At 42.9% G+C, this 20,403-nt stretch overlaps 1 protein-coding gene across 1 annotated transcript in view; it reads left to right on the top strand.

The window, feature by feature from the left end:
- Positions 1-6,467, top strand: part of LOC130464789 (uncharacterized) — a 42,376-nt gene extending 35,909 nt beyond the window's left edge. Inside the window, exon 3 of the mRNA XM_056834011.1 lies at positions 6,357-6,467. Coding sequence (XP_056689989.1) covers positions 6,357-6,467 — 111 coding nt within the window. The remainder of the gene's footprint in view (positions 1-6,356) is intronic.
- The last annotated feature ends 13,936 nt before the right edge of the window (positions 6,468-20,403 follow it).

Genomic DNA, 20,403 nt, shown 5'->3' with positions numbered 1-20,403 from the left:
TTGAGGATCCAAAGAATGCTAAAAAGGTATGCAAGCTAAAGAAGTCAATCTACGGATTGAAGCAGGCATCCAGGAGCTGGAATATACGTTTTGATGAAGCAGTCAGTGACTTTGGTTTCATCAAGAACGCAGACGAATCTTGTGTATACAAGAAGGTCAGTGGGAGCAAAATTGCTTTCCTAGTATTATATGTCGACGACATATTACTTATCGGAAATGACATTCCTATAATGAACTCTGTCAAGATTTGGCTTGGGAAATGTTTTTCGATGAAAGATCTAGGAGAAGCACGGTACATATTGGGCATCAAGATTTACAAAGATAGATCTAAAAGGATGATTGGACTTAGTCAAAGCACTTATATCAATAAGGTGCTTGATAGGTTCAAGATGGCAGACTCCAAGCGAGGCTACCTACCCATGTCTCATGGAATAACTCTAAGCAAGACTCAGTGCCCAAAAACACTTGATGAGCGTACACGAATGAATGGGATTCCATATGCATCATTGATTGGTTCAATATTGTATGCTATGATATGTACACGCCCGGATGTTGCGTACGCACTCAGTGCTACGAGCAGATACCAGTCAGACCCAGGAGAGGCGCATTGGACTGCTGCCAAGAATATTCTGAAGTACCTGAAAAGGCACAAATATGACTTCCTAGTCTATGGTGGAGATGATGAATTAATTGTTAAAGGCTATACAGACGCAAGTTTCCAAACCGACAAAGATGATTTCAGATCACAGTCTGGGTTTGTCTTCTGCCTCAACGGAGGTGCAGTAAGCTGAAAAAGTGCTAAGAAAAGCACCATTGCGGATTCTACAACTGAAGCGGAGTACATTGCTGCACATGAAGCAGCAAAGGAAGCTATATGGCTAAGGAAGTTCATAGGTGAACTTGGTGTAGTCCCCTCCATTAAAGGACCAATAGCCCTGTATTGTGATAATAACGGAGCTATTGCACAGGCAAAGGAGCCTAGACACCACCAGAGAGTCAAGCATGTACTTCGTAGATTTCACCTTCTACGAGAGTTCGTTGAAAGAAAAGAAGTCGAGATAAACAAGATTGGAATTGATGACAACATATCAGATCCATTGACTAAACCTCTGCCGCAGGCGAAGCACAACTCGCACACTGCAGCTATGGGAATCAAGCATATTGGAGAATGGCTTTGATATCCCTATTTAATGTTTTAAAGTTTTAGAGTTTAAATCTTTGTAAAACATTATTGGTTAATCATTCACAACAAATGAAAAAAATTCATTTTTCCATTTAATTTGTGGTTTATTAAATGATGAGTCCCTTCAATTTGACGATATATTCAAGATAGACTGTCAGGACCAGTCTTGTGACTAAGAAATGTCTATCAAGTGAACTTGAATGTTAAAGGTTGAAAATGGTCCTTAGTCGAAGTTTTCTATAAAATTGGACGCATAGAAAACGTTAGACGATTAGAATGCAAGATGACTAGTAGTTCTGTTTCTTGAACTATGTGGACATGGCAATGTCATAATCATTTGCATAGATACTTACTTTGGGAAGACTAGTATCGGACAAGACCTATGAAACTTTACTGTAAGAGATGAAAATCTGTCATAAGTAAATTTCATTAAAATTATTAGACACTAAATCCTCAATACCTGAGTGATTTGAGATTACTTGTTTGAGAACTGGTTGCTTTGACGTTGACCAATCGTCGTACCGTAAAAGGAGGCTATAAAGGCAACGCTCAGGTAATCACCTATCAAACGAAGTCTAATCTCAAGATCGCAAGATTGGGATTGTCCTCCCATAAATCGGGATGAGATGCTTAAAAGTTGTACAAGGCCACTCGGAGAGCTAGAAACTGTGAAATGCATGGCCGTGCTCGGATGAATCATAGGCTATGATTATCTGTCTATTTGATCAGTTGAACTCTGAAACCGAGGAACACCTCTGGACATAATAAGGATGACAACTCTTACCTTATGTTCAAGAGCAAGCATCGAGCGACAAAGGAATTAGGAAATGCACACTTGTCCCTAAGGACAAGTGGGAGACTGAAAGAAATAATGCCCTTGGTCCAAGTATGCATTCTATGTTAAGTCTAATAAGTGCGGTTCAGTATTAATTAACAAGTTAATAATTCAGTGAGATCAAGTGAGCTGAATGCCTAGCTAGAGGCCGCTTCAGTTCAAGTGGAATTAATGATATTAATCCACAGCTTACTCTTGACTGAACCCGTAGGGTCACACAAATAGTACGTAAACGGATCAAGTATTTAATGGCATTAAATACTCCATCTATGGATATTCGGAATCGACGGATCTTGGTTTCAGTGGGAGCTGAGATCGTCACAGGCAAGAAATGAATGCTCCGGAAATGGAAATATGGATCGTATCGGAAATATAAATATTATCCAAGTCGTAGATGTTGCCGGAAACGGAAACATGGTACGTATCGGAAAATATTATCGGAAATGGAAATATTGCCGGAAACGGAAATATTGTCAGAATCGGAAATATTATCGGAATCGGAAAAAAATTCTTGAAACGGAAATATTAAATTTTGTTCGAAACGGAAAATAATTCCGGAATCGTAAATATTAAATATTGTTCGTATCGGAAATGAATTCCGGAATCGGGAAATTAATCGGAAGCGTATCGTACGAATTAGCATCGGACGAGGCCTGCCAGACGAAGGCCCAGCACGAAGCCGGGCCATCGCCCAGCAAGCCAGCGCGCCACAACGCACCAGCCAAGGCTGCGCCAGGCCCACCGCAAGGCAGGCCCAGCGCGCGCCAACGCTGCGGCAGCGTGTGGGCCTCGTGGCAATGGGCTGCGAGCTCGCGGGCTGCGCGCGCGCGCATGGCGCCCCTCGTGGGCTGATGTGCGTGCGTGTGTGTGTTTTTGTGCTATACGAATCCTAAAGCTATAAGGTTTCGACATATGATTAAATTCCTAAACCTAAAAGGATGAATTAATTAAATAAGAATTCTATTAGGATTCTAGTTTAATTAATTCGTATCCTAATAGGATTACAATTCTCTTTCCACCTCTATAAATAAAGGCCTAGGGTCATTATTTTTTATAGAGTATTCAAGTATTCAAAGTGATTTTTGAGAGCAAAAATCCAGTCATACAATTGCCTACATTAGCCGAAAATTCTAAGTACCTTAAGGGCGATCCTAGTTGCTCAAGCTTAAGGCGGATCCGGACGTGCTGTGGACTATCTACGGAGGGACGACACTTGGAGTCCTAAAGACTTGTTCTTGTTCGGTTCGGGCGCAGCTAGGGAAGGCACGCAACAAAGTGTATGCATCTAAACTATGCTAAATGATTATGTGTAAATAATATGCTTTCCTGGCTTTATGGTTTTTTCCGCATGATTTATGAATTGTCATATGTATCATAACCTAACAGAGGCGTGCGTTGGTGCGTGCGGCTCGCTGGGCGATGGCCTGGCTTCGTGCTGGGCCTTCGTCTAGCGGGCCTTCGTCCGATGCTAATTCGTACGATACGCTTCCGATTAAATTCCCGATTCCGGAATTCATTTCCGATACGAACAATATTTAATATTTCCGATTCAGGAATTAATTTCTGTTTCAAACAAATATTTAATATTTCCGTTTCCGGAATTATTTTCCGATTCCGATAATATTTCCGATTCTGACAATATTTCCGTTTCCGGCAATATTTCCGATTCCGGCAATATTTCCATTTCCGAAAATATTTTCCGATACGTACCATGTTTCCGTTTCCGGCAACATCTACGACTTGGATAATATTTATATTTCCGATACGATCCATATTTCCGTTTCCGGCAATATCATCGTTTCCGGAGTATTCATTTCTTGCTTGTGACGATCTCAGATCCCACTGAAACCAAGATCCGTCGATTCCGAATATCCATAGATAGAGTATTTAATGTCATTAAATACTTGATCCGTTTACGTACTATTTGTGTGACCCTACGGGTTCAGTCAAGAGTAAGCTGTGGATTAATATCATTAATTCCACTTGAACTGAAGCGGCCTCTAGTTAGGCATTCAGCTCACTTGATCTCACTGAATTGTTAACTTGTTAATTAATACTGAACCGCATTTATTAAACTTAACATAGAATGCATACTTGGACCAAGGGCATTATTTCCTTCAGTATAGGCTTTGAGCTAACTCGTTCACCTGTAGGCTGATGGGAAGCCGTTTGTACTTTCTGGTCCTTGACGGAGGTTCAGAGGGCCTTTAAAGCTCTTCGTGCTGATGAGGAGGCCATGGAGATTTGGTCACAGACTGGCCTGGCTGACTTCTGGCGTACCATGGGAGGTACTCCGAAGAGAACGGGGATCAAATCCCGGCTGTGGGCTTTGTTGGAGAGATGGTGGGATACCACCAACACTTTCCACATGGCATGGGGGGGAGATCACCATTACCCCCTTTGAGTTTGCTATGATTACGAGTCTTCCTTTTTCTGAGAGGAATGTGACCTTTGATCCAGAGCTGACGTGGCGCTCGGCCGCTGCGAGGGACTTGCTCGGCCCTGTTGTTAACTTGTCGGAGGACGAAACCCATGCTTCTGTGACGGTGATCGTGGATGCTATCTGCGGTGTGTGTGTGTCTGCGGAGCAGAGGGTTAGGCTCTTCCTCCTAGCTTTGGTGAGCAGAGTGATGGCCCCGAGTAGGAACAGTTGGGTGCATATCAAATTCTTGTCCGTTCTGCGGGACTTGAGAGCTGTTTCGAGCTGCAACTGGGGTGGTTTGGCATATAACCACCTCTTGTATGAGATGAAGCAGGCCTCCCGGACTGCGCCGGGGAGGGACCCGAGCATGGCTGCTTTGTGGAGTGTGCTGGAGGTATTTAAGACTCCATGTACTTTGTATGTTGTATTTGTATGTTTGTATTTGAACTTGACTGATGTTTTGCTTGCTTCTTGAAAGATTTGGATATATGAGCACTTTCCGACTTTAGCGCCGGAGCGTACTAGAGATGCGGCTTACCCGTATGCTGCCTCTTGGATAGGAGCGGTGCGTGCTAGGGTGCCTCTGGCGGCCTCTCGCAGAGCTTGGAGATTTCTACCTACTACCGAGTCAATCTTTTGTACTGTTTTGCTCTCTTGTATTTGTATTTGTATTGTTGCCTGAGTTGTCTGCTTTGCAAGTGATATGGCGTCCTTTTGCCAACGCGCTTGTACCTGCCTCGGCTGCTCGTGCCCATTTCCTGTCTGGGCGGCGGGTTTTTCTTCCAGGGGTGTACCGCCACATGTGGTATCTAGGGGAGCGAGTGTACCTTCAGCACAATTCGGGGGATAGACTTCTCCTCAAGGACCCACCGGGGTCCATGCTGGCGTCGGATTAAGAGCTTGCCCGACTCTATGCGGAGGCTAGGGGCGATGTTGTCTGCCGTTCTTCGAGGGATTTTGTATATAGGAAGGGTAGCTATGACGACTTCTTGAGGAGGCTGGCTCTACGAGTACGCTTCGTACTGCCGGTGAGCTTTGAACCTTGTATCTTGTATTCTTGTATTCTTGTATTCTTGTATTGATTGCATGATTGTATGTAGGAGGAGGAGGTTGATCCTGAGGACATTCCCCATGCTGATAGGATCCTCCGCTATGAGAACTCGGACGGGGAAGAGGTGGTGGAGACCATCCCTGTAGCTTCTCCTCCGCACCGGAAATCATATGATGCCATACCTGAGCATTATGCCGCTGTAAGTACTGTTGCATTTCCTTGAAATTGTTTGTAATCTTGTATGTGGGAATTGATCTTGAATTTTGTATGCAGGCCCCTCGGGCGAGAGTGCGTCGCTAGATGCTCTTGATTGATTCCTGGAAGAGGCAGTGTGCTAAGCTGAACCGGAAGCTTTCTGCCGGAACAGAGAGGTGCCTTACTTGATCTTGAAATTTGTATTCTGGAAGTTCGAACTTGGATGTTGATTCTTGAACTTGTATTTTGTATAGGAGCGTTGTCGAGACCGTAGAGGGTCCGTTGATAGGGAGCCCCAGGTGGAGACGTCCTTGAGGCAGGAGGGGCCGAGCTTGGAGCTGGGACAGGGGTCCGGTGCTCATGCCCATCAGAGGCATTCTGATGCTGAGCGGGGAGCTTCCCCTTTTGTACATGTGGATTCTACCAGGCATTCGTTTGGAGGTGCAGGCAGCTCACGGCCCCTTGTTTCTTCCCCTGGTTAGTACTTCGGAGGGAGTGGTCCTCAGCCTTGGGGTGCAGATTCATGGGCTTACTATGCGGAGATGAGAGGATGCGCCATGCTCAGATGTTTGCGTCGTACCAGTATATGGCGATGCCTCCGCCTTATCAGTATTCCTCTCCTCAGCAGGGAGTTCATCCCTCTCCTAGCACACTTCGTATCTCAGAGCAGGATCCTAGTACCCCTGGGATGGAGTTGGATCAAGAGCTGGAGCGCCTTAGGAGGCGGAACAAGGACAAGGCGCCTTTGGTTGATGTCACTGTTGATGATGACTCAGACTGACCCTGCATGGTAGCGAGTTCCAGCTTGCCTGGGTAGATTTTGTATAGGCTGGGTTGTATTGTATTTGTATGGATTGAAACTTGAATTTTTGTATGGTTTTATGGCTTTGAACTTGAATTGGCTTGAAATTTTTGAAGATTGACTTTTGTATGTTTGAATGCTTGGAATTGTATGCGTTGTGTGTGCCTTGAAAATTGACCCGGACCCGAAAAACCGACCCGATTGATCCGACCCGTAACCCGAAATCGATCCGAAACGACGACCCGAAATTAACCCGAAAACCAAACACAACCGACCCGTAACCGAAACCGACCGGAAAGAGATTTGACCTGAATTGACCCGATACCCGAACGACCCGACCCAAAATACCCGAACCGATATTCACCCGAAACCGAATTAACCTGAACCGAAAATAACCGTAAAATTTAAATCAACCCGAACCGATCCGAACCGAAAATCAACCTAGCAACTTAAATTTACCAATTAGTTTAAAATACAAGTTTTTTTTACCTTATCATATTATTATTATTATTTTATTTATATTACTCTTATTATTATAACCCGAAAAACCCGATCCGATATGACCCGATCCGTTATGACCCGATCCGATATGACCGATCCGATATTGATCCGAAATTCTGACCCGAAACCAGACCCGACTCAATTATGAAAAACCAAAGTTACCCGAAACCCGAATGGACCCGACCCGTACCCGAAACCGACCCGCAAGAAAAATATCCCGAAATGACCCGACCGGAATGGACCCTACCCGAATCCGATCCAAACGACCTGTTTGCCAGGTCTATGCATGCATGATAATTTTGCAAAAAATTTGAAAAAATTTACCCATTTTTTCGGGTGTATATACCCACTATAAGCCCCCACTTTGACTGAGGTTTTTTGGTTAGGAAAAGCGCAAGTCAAAGTATATTCAACTTTTGTTTGTGCATATGCAGACTCGACTTGGGACGCCGATCTAGGACTAGAATGCTGAATCTTTGAAAAAATGGACCCGAAATCTGCCCGAAGCGTTGATCCAGACTGCTTGAAATTGCGCGGCTTGCGGCTTTGGAATCTTGAATAATGGAGGTTGTACTTTGCTTGTCCGAAACACTAAAGAGTGTGTACTCGGAGCCATAAGAGAGGACGGTGGCCTCGTCCTTTGGTGTAGGCCCCTGCGCCTGGCGTAGGCTTGGCGCCTGTGGGCTATCGTGCAAGCCGACTTTTGTATAAATAGGGAGGTTGTTGGATCACTTCTTGCATCAACCCTTTCCTGCTATCATTGCATACTGCTTCCTCACGAAGAAAAAGAGAATATGGCTGTGTCGTTTGAAAATGCCTTGAACTTGTGGCTTGGTTCGCTAGGCAAATTGGAGAAAAGGGAGCTTGATGGCATGCATCTTGGGATGCTCGTCTCTTTCCGGTTTGTAAAATTGGATTTGGACTTCATTCTTGCTGCTCTGGAGGCTTGGGACCCAAATCATCATGTCTTCCGCTTTGGAAATAATGAGGTATGTCCCCTCCCTGAGCAATTTAGTGTCATATTAGGGTGGCCTATTATGCTGGAGTCATGCATGTCCAGTGTTGAAGAACACTTTTTCTTGAGTTTTGAAAGGTATTTGGGCTTGAAACCCCCACTTTTGAGTGTTGTTGTATATGGCAGAGGGGTGGATTTGTCCCTCTTTGTCACCTACTTTGCTGGGCTTGATGTTCCCAAAGTTTTCCGCCTAAGAGCCTTGAGTTTCTGCATATTTGCTCGCTTCCTCTTTTCGAAGCAAGGGTTTGGCAATGGTGATGCCTCCCTAATAGAGATTGTAGAGCAGTTTGCTAATGGTCGGGACCCAATGCCGCTCGTGATTGGCGAAACATTGATGGGCCTTGACATGCTGAAGTCGGACCCCTCTTCTCTGCCGTCGGGAAGTCCGGTATTACTCCAAGTAAGGATCTAGAGCCTTCTTGTATTTTGAATTTGTACTTGTATTTGAATTTTGAATGTTGAATTTTGAAATGCACTTTCTTGTGTACCTTCCAAGGTTTGGCTTATGGAAAGGCTCATGCTGGTGGCACCACCGGAGAACATGGAGAGCTATAATAGGAAGGGATTCACTGTGCGGCCCATGTTGTATGGCCGTCTTTCATTGGATGAGTGGCGATGCGCACTCACTGGAATTGAAACTTGTATAAGGTTGGTAGTTCCTTGGTGGGGAATTGCTGCTATGAGACATGCCCCTTGTTCTACTGCTTTGAGGGTGCCAAGCCTCACTATGCTGGTCTTCTACTCGCCAGCTCGAGTGATGAGACAGTATGGCTTGAAACAGGAGATCCTGGACTGTAATGAAGAGAACCCGAAACCTGTTGTGATGAATGCAAATTGACTTGAAGTTTGGAGGCGGTATTGGGTCGCCAAACCATTCTTGAGTATCCAGTTCCCACCTAAGCCAATTACTCTGTCTGCGGGGTACATTGTATGGATGAGAGGTCTAAGCCAGAGGGACATTTCTTTCTCTGGACCAGCTAGAGTCCGAGGTTCTAGAGCTAGACGTCCTGCATCAACTGACTATGAGGAAGGGAACGGGAGTGTGGCCCGTCCGGTGCTTGACCGTTCGAAGTCCAAAGGAGGTTCGTCGTCCACCCGTCTTGGAAGGCTTGCAAGTTCCTTCTCCCGCCGCTTGGGCAAGGGGAAGATTGATGATTGATTGCGGGAGGAGCCAAGGGATAGTACTTAAGGTGCCAAGACTCGAGAGCATAGTCGACTGACCCTAGATCTTTGTAGGCTAAATGTGTTTGAAATTGTATTGGAATGAATTGTGTTTGTAATGTGTTTGGAAGAAGTGTTTGGAAAATGTGTTATTGTGTTTGGAAAAGGCTTTTGAACTTTGCTTCACTTGATCCTGACTTCGTATTTGAATTGGCTTTGAAGGCCTTAGGGCCAAATAATGAGTTATTGTGTTAAATTTCGCTTGAACATGCTTTGCTTTGAATTGGCACATTTGGAATAAAGACAACAACAATTTTTTTGAAATTTGATTTGATTTTTAGGATGCCCTTAATTGAGGAAATTTTGCATTTTTTTTGTATTAAAGTGGTCGGGCGTCGAAATGAGGTTGTCTACGTGTCCCGTTAGGGAATCAGGCTGGACGTAGTTCTGACTACCTTACAGGACTTTGAATTGGATTCTTGAATTTGAACATGGAACTTAGACATATAACTTCTTGAGTTGATCGAGGTTGGTCAGAGATCTGAATTCTGTTCCATCGATGTCTGTTAGTTCGACTGCTCCCCCGAAGAGGATCTTCTTGACAATGTATGGGCCTGCTCAGTTGGGTTTGAATTTTCCCCTTGGGTCCATGGTGCTTTTGCGAAGGGCTTTCAGGACAAGCTCACCTTCCTTGATGATTCGGGTTCTGACCCTTTTGTTGAAATGTCTGGCCACTCGGCGCTGATAGACTTGTACATGGGGAGCGGCCTGAAGCCGACGCTCATCGAGCATGACTAGCTCGTCATATCTTGCTTGTACCCATGCAGCTTCTAGGATTTTTCTTTCGAGGACTATCCTTAGAGAAGGTATCTCCAGCTCGATAGGTTGTACTGCTTCCATTCCATAGACCAATGAGAACGGAGTTGCACCAGTTGAAGTGCGAATTGAAGTTCGATATCCCCACAATGCGAAATGCATCTTTTGGGGCCAGTCCTTGTAGTTGGTAGTCATTTTCATGATGATGGTCTTGACATTCTTGTTGGCTGCTTCAACTGCCCCATTGGTTTGTGGGCGATAAGGTGAGGAGCGATGATGTTGAATCTTGTACTCGGTGAATAGATCTTCACACTCTCCTTGAAAATGGGTTCCCTGATCACTGATGAACTCGTGAGGAACGTCGTATCTGCATATGATGTTTTCTTGTATGAACTGGGCCACTTGCTTGGAACCCAACACTTTGAATGACCTGGCCTCAACCCATTTGGTGAAATAGTCGATGGCGACCAGTATGAACTCATGACCCCCGGTGCCTGTTGGAGTGACTTTGCCAATGACCTCGATACCCCAGGCTGAGAATGGCCACGGTGATGACTGAGAGTATAGCAATGATGGAGGAACGTGCTTCAGATTCGCACACTTTTGACATGTGGGACATTTTTGACAAAGCAGTAGCAATCCCGTTCGAGGGTAGTCCAGTAATATCGGGCCCTGGTGATCTTGAGGGCTAGCATCTTCCCATTCGTGTGAGTGCCACAGACTCCAGCATGTATGTTGTCCATGTCTCTTTGAGCTTCGTCTTGTCAACACATCGGAGGTTAGGACCGCCAAGGGAACTTTTGTATAGAATACCGCCTTCTATGACGAAGTTGGCTGATTGTAATCGTAGAGCCCTTTGATTCTTGCTTGAAAAGTGTGGGGGATACTCTGGATTTTGTAGATACCTTTGAATTTCTGTAAACCAAGGTTTATCTTTGTCTTGCTCGACATCGTCAATAGCATGGACATATGCTGCTTCTTGACGTGTTTCAATTGTAAGCGGCATTTCGGCCATGCCGCCTGGGATGTTCATCATTGAGGCCAGTTTTGCCAGTGCATCGGCGAATTGATTCTCCTCTCTTGGGAGGTATGTATAGCGAAGCTCTTCTACTTGTTCAGGCAGGTGCTCGAGATAGGACTGGTATGGGGCCAAGCTCTCGCTTCTTACTTTCCATTTGCTAGAAATTTGATTGATGATGAGGGAGGAATCCCTATATACTCGATATTTCTGGACACCCAATGCTAAGGCGGCTTCCAGGCCCATTATGCATGCTTCATATTCTACCGCATTGTTTGTGACGTTGAATTGCAGTTTTGCTGATATAGGAATGTGAGTTTCGTCAGGGGCCACGAGAATTACTCCAACACCACATCCGTTCTGATTGGAAGCACCGTCGAAATGCATTGACCAACTGTCATCACAGGTCATTAAGATTTGCTCGTCGGGTAATTCGTAATCTTCCTCTTCTGCCTCGACAGGACAGTCGGCTAGGAAATTTGAGACTGCTGAACCCTTTATAGACTTCTGTGGAATGTATTTGAGGTCGAATTCTGCTAGCATGACCAACCATCTGGACAATCGTCCGTTGAGTGCTGGTTTTTCGAATAGATACTTGAGAGGATCCGCTTTGCTGATCACATGTACTGTATGGAGAGCATGTAGTGTCGTAGTTTCTTTGTGGCCCAAACCAAGGCGATGCTGAGTTTCTCGAGCTGAGTGTAGTTGATCTCGTACTCGATCAGCTTTTTGCTTATGTAGTATACGACGTTCTCCTTGCCTTCAATTTCTTGGGCAGGCATAGCCCCCACTGCTGAATCTGTCGTTGTGAGGTAGAGCTTGAGGGGAATCCCTGGCATGGCTGGCTTTAGTACTGGTGGGTTGGAAAGGTAGCTCTTGATCGTATCGAACGCATGCTGACAGTCGTCATCCCACACTTTGGGCTCGATTTTTCGGAGCTTTCAAAATACCGGTTCACATATCATTGTGAGTCTTGAAATGAACCTGCTGACATATTGTAGTCTGCCGAGAAAACCCCGAATTTCCTTTTCATTCGTTGGTGGTTGCATCTCGAGAATTTCTTTGATTTTTGAAGGATCAACCTCTATCCCCCGAGAGCTGATGACATATCCGAGTAGTTTGCCTGACGTTACCCCGAATGCACACATAGGTATGCTCGTGCCGCTCTTTGGATTTGATGATCATGTCGTCGACATATACCTCAATTTCCCCGTGAATCATATCGCTCATGATGGTTGTGGCTGTTCTTTGATAAGATGCCCTTGCGTTCTTTATTCCGAACGGCATAACTGTATAGCAATATGTGCCTCACTAAGTGATGAAGGTTGTCTTCTCCATGCCCTCCTCTTCCATGGCAATCTGATTGTAGCCTGCGTACCCGTCCATAAAAGAGAGTAAGGCATGATTTGCGGTGTTGTCGACCAAGATGTCGATGTGAGGCAATGGAAAACCGTCTTTAGGGCTGGCCCTGTTAAGATCTCTGTAGTCGACACACATTCGTACTTTGCCATCTTTCTTTGGAACTGGGACGACATTTGCGATCCATTCTGGATATTTTGCTTCTCGAATAAACCCGGCCTCTAGCTGCTTGGAGACCTCTTCTTGAATTTTGAGGGAAACATCCGGTTTCATGCGACGGAGTTTCTGCTTGATGGGTTTTGAACCTGGAATAAGGGGAATTGTATGCTGACCGATGCTTGGATCAACCCCTGGCATATCATGATAGGACCATGCGAAGACGTCTACATACTCTGAAAGTAGCTTGATAAGATCGTTCCGCTCTGCTTGAGAAAGAGTCAAACCAATCTGAACTAGTTTTGAATCACTGTTGTTACAAAGGTTGATTTTTTCTGTTTCCTCAATTATGGGCGTCCTGTTTTCGTGATTTTCGATAGCTTTTAGAAATTCAAAGTCAGTTTCTTTTGAAGCAAAGTTGTTTGGATTAGGATTGTGTTTTGAATTAGGACTCGAAGAGTAAGTAGAAATTGAAGTGTTATTGAAATCAGCAATCATTACATCGACTGTTTTGACTTGAAGCTCAGCCTTTAGAGGCTCTTGATTGATGCAAGACTCTAGTTGTAGACACTTAGACTCATTGCTAGACTCAGATCCAGACTCATCCTCCGACTCGGACTCGCTCATCATAGATCCTTTGCCCACAGTAATCTTGAACATTTTGCCATTTGGAGCAGATATCTTGAGAGACTTTCTCCAGCCATTCACCATCTTCTCGCTTGGAGTAATTAGCTTAGATGGGTCGAAATCTTTGATTTGAGTGATCATTTGAACCATGGTTATTTCCTGGCCAAACAATAGACCTAAAGCTGATGAATCAAGGCATTCAGGGGTAGCCTTGTCTTGTATTGGAGGAGCATCCTCTAGGAAATGACCGTCTTGAAAAATCTCGAACCCAGGGTAAAGGATCCCCTTTAAAGAGTCATAGAAAGGTTATGGGAAGTCAAAGTATAAGTCATCCTCTCCTTCTTTCACGAATTTCCCATTGAGCGTGAGTTGATGAGGAGGTATCTTGAATTGATCTTTGCCAGCTCGACGGGCCTTTAGCTTAGCCTCTTGCTGCTTGTCATCGAACCTAACTAAGTTCGCTTGTATCCCAGGCCGCAACAGTTGGTCTGTCCTTGGGCCTTGAAAGGAGATTTAGTGGGCGGTGGCAGAGTAGTGCCCAAGAAGCGCCCACGCTTGATCATCATGCGCTTTGCCATGGGATTCATTCTGGATTCGATGGCTCCAACTTCAGCACTGAACCCCCAAAGGTCTTCGTCGTTGTCATCATGTTCGATTAATATCAGAGCCTTGTCGGCTACCTTGGTCCTTGGATAGGACGCATGCAGGGTAATGACATTTCCTTGGACCTCCATTCGGACTTTCTGGTGGAGTGAAGATGGCACTGCTTTGAGGTCATGGATCCAAGGTCTTCCCAGTAGGAGATTGAAACTTGCTTTGATGTTGAGCACTTGAAAGCTTACTTCCCGCTCGATCGGCCCTGTGCGGAGTAGTAGAGTGAGAGTTCCCATTGCTTCCCGGCGAGTGTTGTCATAGACACGAACACCTTGGGAGGAACTAGAAAAGTCACTAGGGGTGAAACCCAAATTTTCAGCAGTGCGGAGAGGACACACATTGATAGCTGATCCATTGTCCACTAGAGTCATGGGGATGATCTTGTCTTTGTATTCAACAGTCAGATAGAGAGCCTTGTGATGGCCTGCCCCCTTAGGTGGGAGGTCTTCATTGGTAAAGGTGATTCCTTCTTCCAGATTTGTAAGTAACCCGATCAATTCGTCAGGAGTGACTTCTGGGGTGACAATCAACTTGACAAGAGCATTGATAAGAGCAGTGTGGTGCTCTACAGAGGAAGCCATGAGTTGCCAGATATTAACCTCTGCCTTAGTGCGCTTAAATTTCTTGATTAGAGGGTTCTCTTCACTGGGTAGAGGAACTTTAGTTGTCGGTGTCGTTCTGTTGGCTGGCTCTTGAATTCGACCGGACCTAGTCATGACTTGAACACTGTTTTCTGCCTTAGGGTCCAAGTACCAGTCGGCGCTCACGATTTCTCGGCATTCATCTTCAGAGATGTTTTCAATAGAAGGATCCTAATATATGTCTTCATCATCGCTGGCCCAGATCCCACAAATGTCTCCTTGAGGTAACCCAGATTTCGAGTTTTCACTTGGCTGCTCAAGGCGTTGCACATGCCTTTGGTTGTGAAATATTTCCTCTACCTCGAAAGGGCCCACAGCATAGAAAAGAGTTTCTTGATTGTCCTCGAGAGCCCTTATGCGAGCCTCCGCTTCCTCAACACGTTCATAGAGCTCTGCTACAGCTGCTGCTAGTGAAGTCATCTTGAATAGGATTTTGAGAGGAGTCCGAGCACCTATTTAGGACATGATTTTGAACTTTAGAACTTGAACTTCCCGACACATGATATGATATGCATGCAATGAATGAGACCTAGACTTGACTCTAAGTGCCACTCCGAAGATTCAGAATTTTGGATGTTTATACTTGTATCCGGGACTTGCAACCCGTTGGAAATGTTTGAGAGTAGCCTTCATTCTTTTGTGGAAGTTGACTCTTTGTACTAGAGCTTGAAATATCGAGAAAGGAATATTTCGACCTATTGGAAATTGGACTATTTTAAGGGAATTTCAACCCGCTCGAGAATTTGGAAATTGGACTTGTACTAGGAAATTGAATTTTGTATTATTTCGAGGGAATTTCAACCCGTCAATTTTTTAGGGGAGTTTCAACCCGTTGGACTTGGAATATTTGAAGGGAATTTCAACCCGATTGAAAGGGAATTGATTTTGTATTATTTCAAGGGAATTTCAACCCGATTGAAAGGGAATTGATTTTGTATTATTTCAAGGGAATTTCAACCCGTCAATATTTTAGGGGGATTTCAACCCATTGGACTCGGAGTATTTTAGGGAATTTCAACCCGTTGGAAGTAGAATATTTTAGGGGATTTTCAACCCAATTGGATTTCGAAGTATTTTAGGGGAATTTCTACCTAGAGATAGAATATGGAATTTGAATTTGTATTATTTCAGGGGATTTTCAACCCATTGGAAAATTGGAACTTGTATTATTTCAAGGGATTTTCAACCCATTGGAAAATTGGAACTTGTATTATTTCAAGGGATTTTCAACCCAATGGAAATGTTTTGAATTTTGTACTGGGGAGCAATGGAAAGCAAGATCTTTTTTTGTAGCTTGAAGATGAATTTGAAATTTGAATTTGACTCGAAGTTTGAACTTTGAAATGGAAAGAGTGCACTTTCGTATGTAGAATATGAGGCTTTGTATTTTGAAAACTCCGACATTATGCCGCCATGGAGTTAAGGGATTGAATTTGAAAATTTGAAAGTCCGGACTTGTGCCACCGTGGACTTGGAATCTTGGAGTATGGGACTTGAGATTGAATTAAGAATTTCGAACTTGAGGTTTGAAATATAGAATAGAAAAGTCGGCATTACGACGGCATGAATTTAGAACTTGACACTTGAAGTTTGAAATTTTGAAAGATCGAGTTGGAAAGTTGGCATTATGCCGGTATGGGTTTGGACATTTGAACTTGAGATTTTGAGATTGGTATTGACAACTTGAGTTTGAGGTTTGAAGACTTGAATGTTTGAAATAGGAAATCCGGCATGACTCCGTTGGATTTGAGTTTTGAACTTGAAATTTTGACTAGAAAATCCGGCATTATGACGCCGTTGGATTGAGTCTTGAATTTGGAAATGGAAGTTAAAATCTGGAATTATGACGCCGTTGGATTGAGTCTTGACTTGAAACTTGAAACTTGAAATTTGATTTAGAAAATCCGGCATTATGGCGCCGTTGGATTGGACTTGAAAATTGAGGTTTTGGACTAGAAAATTTTGAATTTGAAATTTGAAACTCGAAATTTGGACTAGAAAATCTGGCATTATGACGCCGTTGGATTTGAATTTTGAAACTTGAAGTTTGGATTTGAAAATCCGGCATTCTGACGACGTTGGATTTGGATTTTGAACTTGAAACTTGGAATTTAGACTCGAAAATCCGGCATTATGACGCCGTTGGATTGAATTTTTGAACTTGGAATTTGGAATTTGGACTCGAAAATCCGGCATTATGACGCCGTTGAATTTTTGAACTTGGAATTTGGAATTTTAAATTTGGACTCGAAAATCCGGCATTATGACTGTTAGGTTATGATACATATGACAAAACATAAATCATGCGGAAAACCTTAATGCCAGGAAACATATTATTTACACATAATCATTTAGCATAATTTCGGTGCATACACTTTGTAGCGTGCCCTCCCTAGCTGCGCCCGAACCGATCAAGAACAAGTCTTTAGGACTCCAAGTGTCGTCCCTCCGTAGATAGTCCACAGCACGTCCGGATCCGCCTTAAGCTTGACCAACTAGAATCGCCCTTAAGGTAGTATGAAAATCGGTTATTATGGGGCAAGAGGGTGACTGATTTTTCTTGAAAATCTTAACTTTGAATTCTTCAATTCTCGATCTAAATATGTGACCCTAGGAACCTATTTATAGAGTTTATGGAAAGGAATTATAATCCTATTAGAATACAAATCTATTTAATTATAATCCTACTAGGACTCTAATTAAACAAACTTTATCTATTAGGATTAGACTTAATCATATTACGAATCCCGGTAGCCTTAGGATTCCGAGTAACACACACGAGTGGCACAATGCACCGCACGCAGGCCTTACGGCCCACGCACAGCGCACGGCCCAGCTCGCCGCTGCCTTTGATGACGCGCGCCCAAGGCCTTGGCTGGGCCTGGCCTTTGCGCTGGACCTGGTCTTGGCTTTGGTGTGTGTTTGCGCTTTGGCTTGCTGGGCGATGGCCCGGCTTCGTGCTGGGCCTTCGTCTTGCAGGCCTCGTCTGATGCTAATTCGTACGATACGCTTCCGATTAAATTCTCGATTCCGGAATTCATTTCCGATACGAACAATATTTAATATATCCGATTCCGGAATTAATTTCCGTTTCGAACAAATATTTAATATTTCCGTTTCCGGAATTATTTTCGGATTTCGATAATATTTCCGATTCTGACAATATTTCCTGTTTCCTGCAATATTTCCGATTCCGGCAATATTTCCATTTCCAATAATATTTTCCGATACGTACCATGTTTCCATTTCCGGCAACATCTACGACTTGGATAATATTTATATTTCCGATACGATCCATATTTCCGTTTCCGGCAATATCATCGTTTCCGGAGTATTCACTTGCTTGCTTTTGACGATCTCAGCTCCCACTAAAACCAAGATCCGTCGATTACGAATATCCATAGATGGAGTGTTTAATGCTATTAAATACTTGATCCGTTTACGTACTATTTGTGTGACCCTACGGGTTCAGTCAAGAGTAAGCTGTGGATTAATATCATTAATTCCAATTGAACTGAAGCGGCCTCTAGCTAGGTATTCAGCTCACTTGATCTCACTGAATTATTAACTTGTTCATTAATACTGAACCGCATTTATTAGACTTAACATTAAATTCATACTTGGACCAAGGGCATTATTTCCTTCATTCTCCCACTTGTCCTTAGGGACAAGTGTGCATTTCCTAATTCCTTCGTCGCTCGATGCTTGCTCTCGAACATAAGGTAAGAGTTGTCATCCTTATTACGTCTAGAGGTGTTTCTCGGTTTCAGAGTTCAACTGATCAAATAAACAGATAATCATAGCCTATGATTCATCTGAGCACGGCCATGCATTTCACAGTTTCTAGCTCTCCGAGTGGCCTTGTACAACTTTTAAGCATCTAATCCCGATTTATGGGAGGACAATCCCAATCTTGCGATCTTGAGATTAGACTTCGTTTGATAGGTGATTACCTGAGTGTTGCCTTTATAGCCTCCTTTTACGGTGCGACGGTTGGTCAACGTCAAAGTAAGCAGTTCTCAAACAAGTTATCTCTAATCACTTAGGTATTGAGGATTAGTGTCTAATAATTTTAATGAAATTTACTTATGAAAGATTTTCATCTCTTACAGTAAAGTTTCATAGGTCTGTCCGATACTAGTCTTCCCAAAGTAAGTATCTATGCAAATGATTATGACATTGCCACGTCCACATAGTTCAAGAAACAGAACTACTAGTCATCTTGCATTCTAGTCGTCCGACGTTTTCTATGCGTCCATCTTTATAGAAAACTCCGACCAGGGACCATTTTCAACTTTTGACATTCAAGTTCACTTGATAGACATTTCTTAGTCACAGGACTGGTCCCGACAGTCTATCTTGAATGTATATCGTCAAATTGAAGGGACTCATCATTTAATACTAAACCAAGATTAAATGGAATATGAAAATACATTTCATATATGATAAATGTTCAACCCCAATGTTTTACAACCATGGGCCTCGAACCCATCTTTAAAACAATTAGTGGAATTCAAGACTATGCTTGATTTCCAGTGCCACAATGTGAGTGTTGTTTCTCACATGTTGCATAGGTTTAGTTATCATGCTTTGCCAATCTTAATATCCTTTTCATCGAATGTTCTTCGAGATAGGATAATAAGATCTTTTGAGTATGTTTATTTTGTGATCTAGTCTTTCTTGCTACAAGAGCGGTTCTACACATTTCACAATGAAAAACCATTAAGCTAACAGACATGTGATCCACCCAAGTTCAGAGAAGAACTATTTAACATAAACAACCCTGTTTATTGCTTCTTAGGCAATAAGTACTTTTACTTCAACTGTTTAGGTTGCTAGTGATGCTTTGTTTGGATTTTACTTATCCAAGCAGTTCATAGATATGTGGAAGACTTTCCAGCTGTATCTTAGAACATAGAAATTAATATTTAATTTCCCATGCAAAAACTCATGGTCTCCAATCCATGTTGCCATCTCAAAACACGATGATCTTTAGCTCATCCTTGTCAATGGTTAACTCCAAAGGAATCTTGCTTGATCCTTTGCCAGTGTTTATGCATGTAACATCAATATTTAGCATATCTTTATTTCCTTGAATCAAGAACTACTCTTATGTACCTTTTCAAGTACCATAAGTTTTCCTTGATCTCAATCTAGTTGATCTTCACTTAGATCAATAGAGATTGGTATATGTTCGTCATGCCTAAAGCCATACGATACATTTTTGGCGATCCTCATATTATATTATACATGATAAATTATTTTGCAGAATAATTCCCAATTGAATTCTATTCAGGTAACTTTAGCTCATCTAGTTTCAGTAGATACTAAATCCAGCTAAATTCTTTGACATATAATACAGGTTAAGAATCTCACTTAGATCCTTTGATGTTTAACTTAGTAAATGCTTATACATAGTTCAAACATTCATTACTTAGATTTATTCACATGGGTCGAATATCTCCAATAGAGTATTTCGTGTTTTGATTTAGTAAATGCCATTACATAATCCAAAACAATATTATAAGATCTTTGTAAATAGATCTTAATACCCAGTATGTACTAATTTTCGCCATGGTCCATCATTAATGAATAATTTCAAATCTAAGGCATTAGCATTTGAATGTTATTTCACAATAGAGAGATATGTGTGTGATACACATAGGACCAATTAAGTTTTACGTACTCCCACTAAACTTCTTATATATCTTAAGAATCCTGCACATTTTATGAATCTGAAATACTTATTAGTTTCACTAAAATACATTTCCAATTCCCACTTGCTTGCTTAAATCTGTACTTAGATTTCATAAGCTAGCTTTCCTTTTCAAGCATTTATTTGGATCCACAAATCCTATGACATACCATGTACATAGTTTATTCCAACATTTGATTGAGGAATACGTTTTGTCATCCAATTGCCATATGTACCAATATGAAATCATTGCTTGATTTATAGACTTGAGC

Source organism: Spinacia oleracea, unplaced genomic scaffold (assembly GCF_020520425.1).
Source record: "Spinacia oleracea cultivar Varoflay unplaced genomic scaffold, BTI_SOV_V1 SOVchr0_001, whole genome shotgun sequence".
Lineage (NCBI taxonomy): Eukaryota > Viridiplantae > Streptophyta > Magnoliopsida > Caryophyllales > Amaranthaceae > Spinacia > Spinacia oleracea.
Note: the sequence above shows the minus strand (reverse complement) of the source record. Positions and strands in the feature narration are given on the sequence as shown.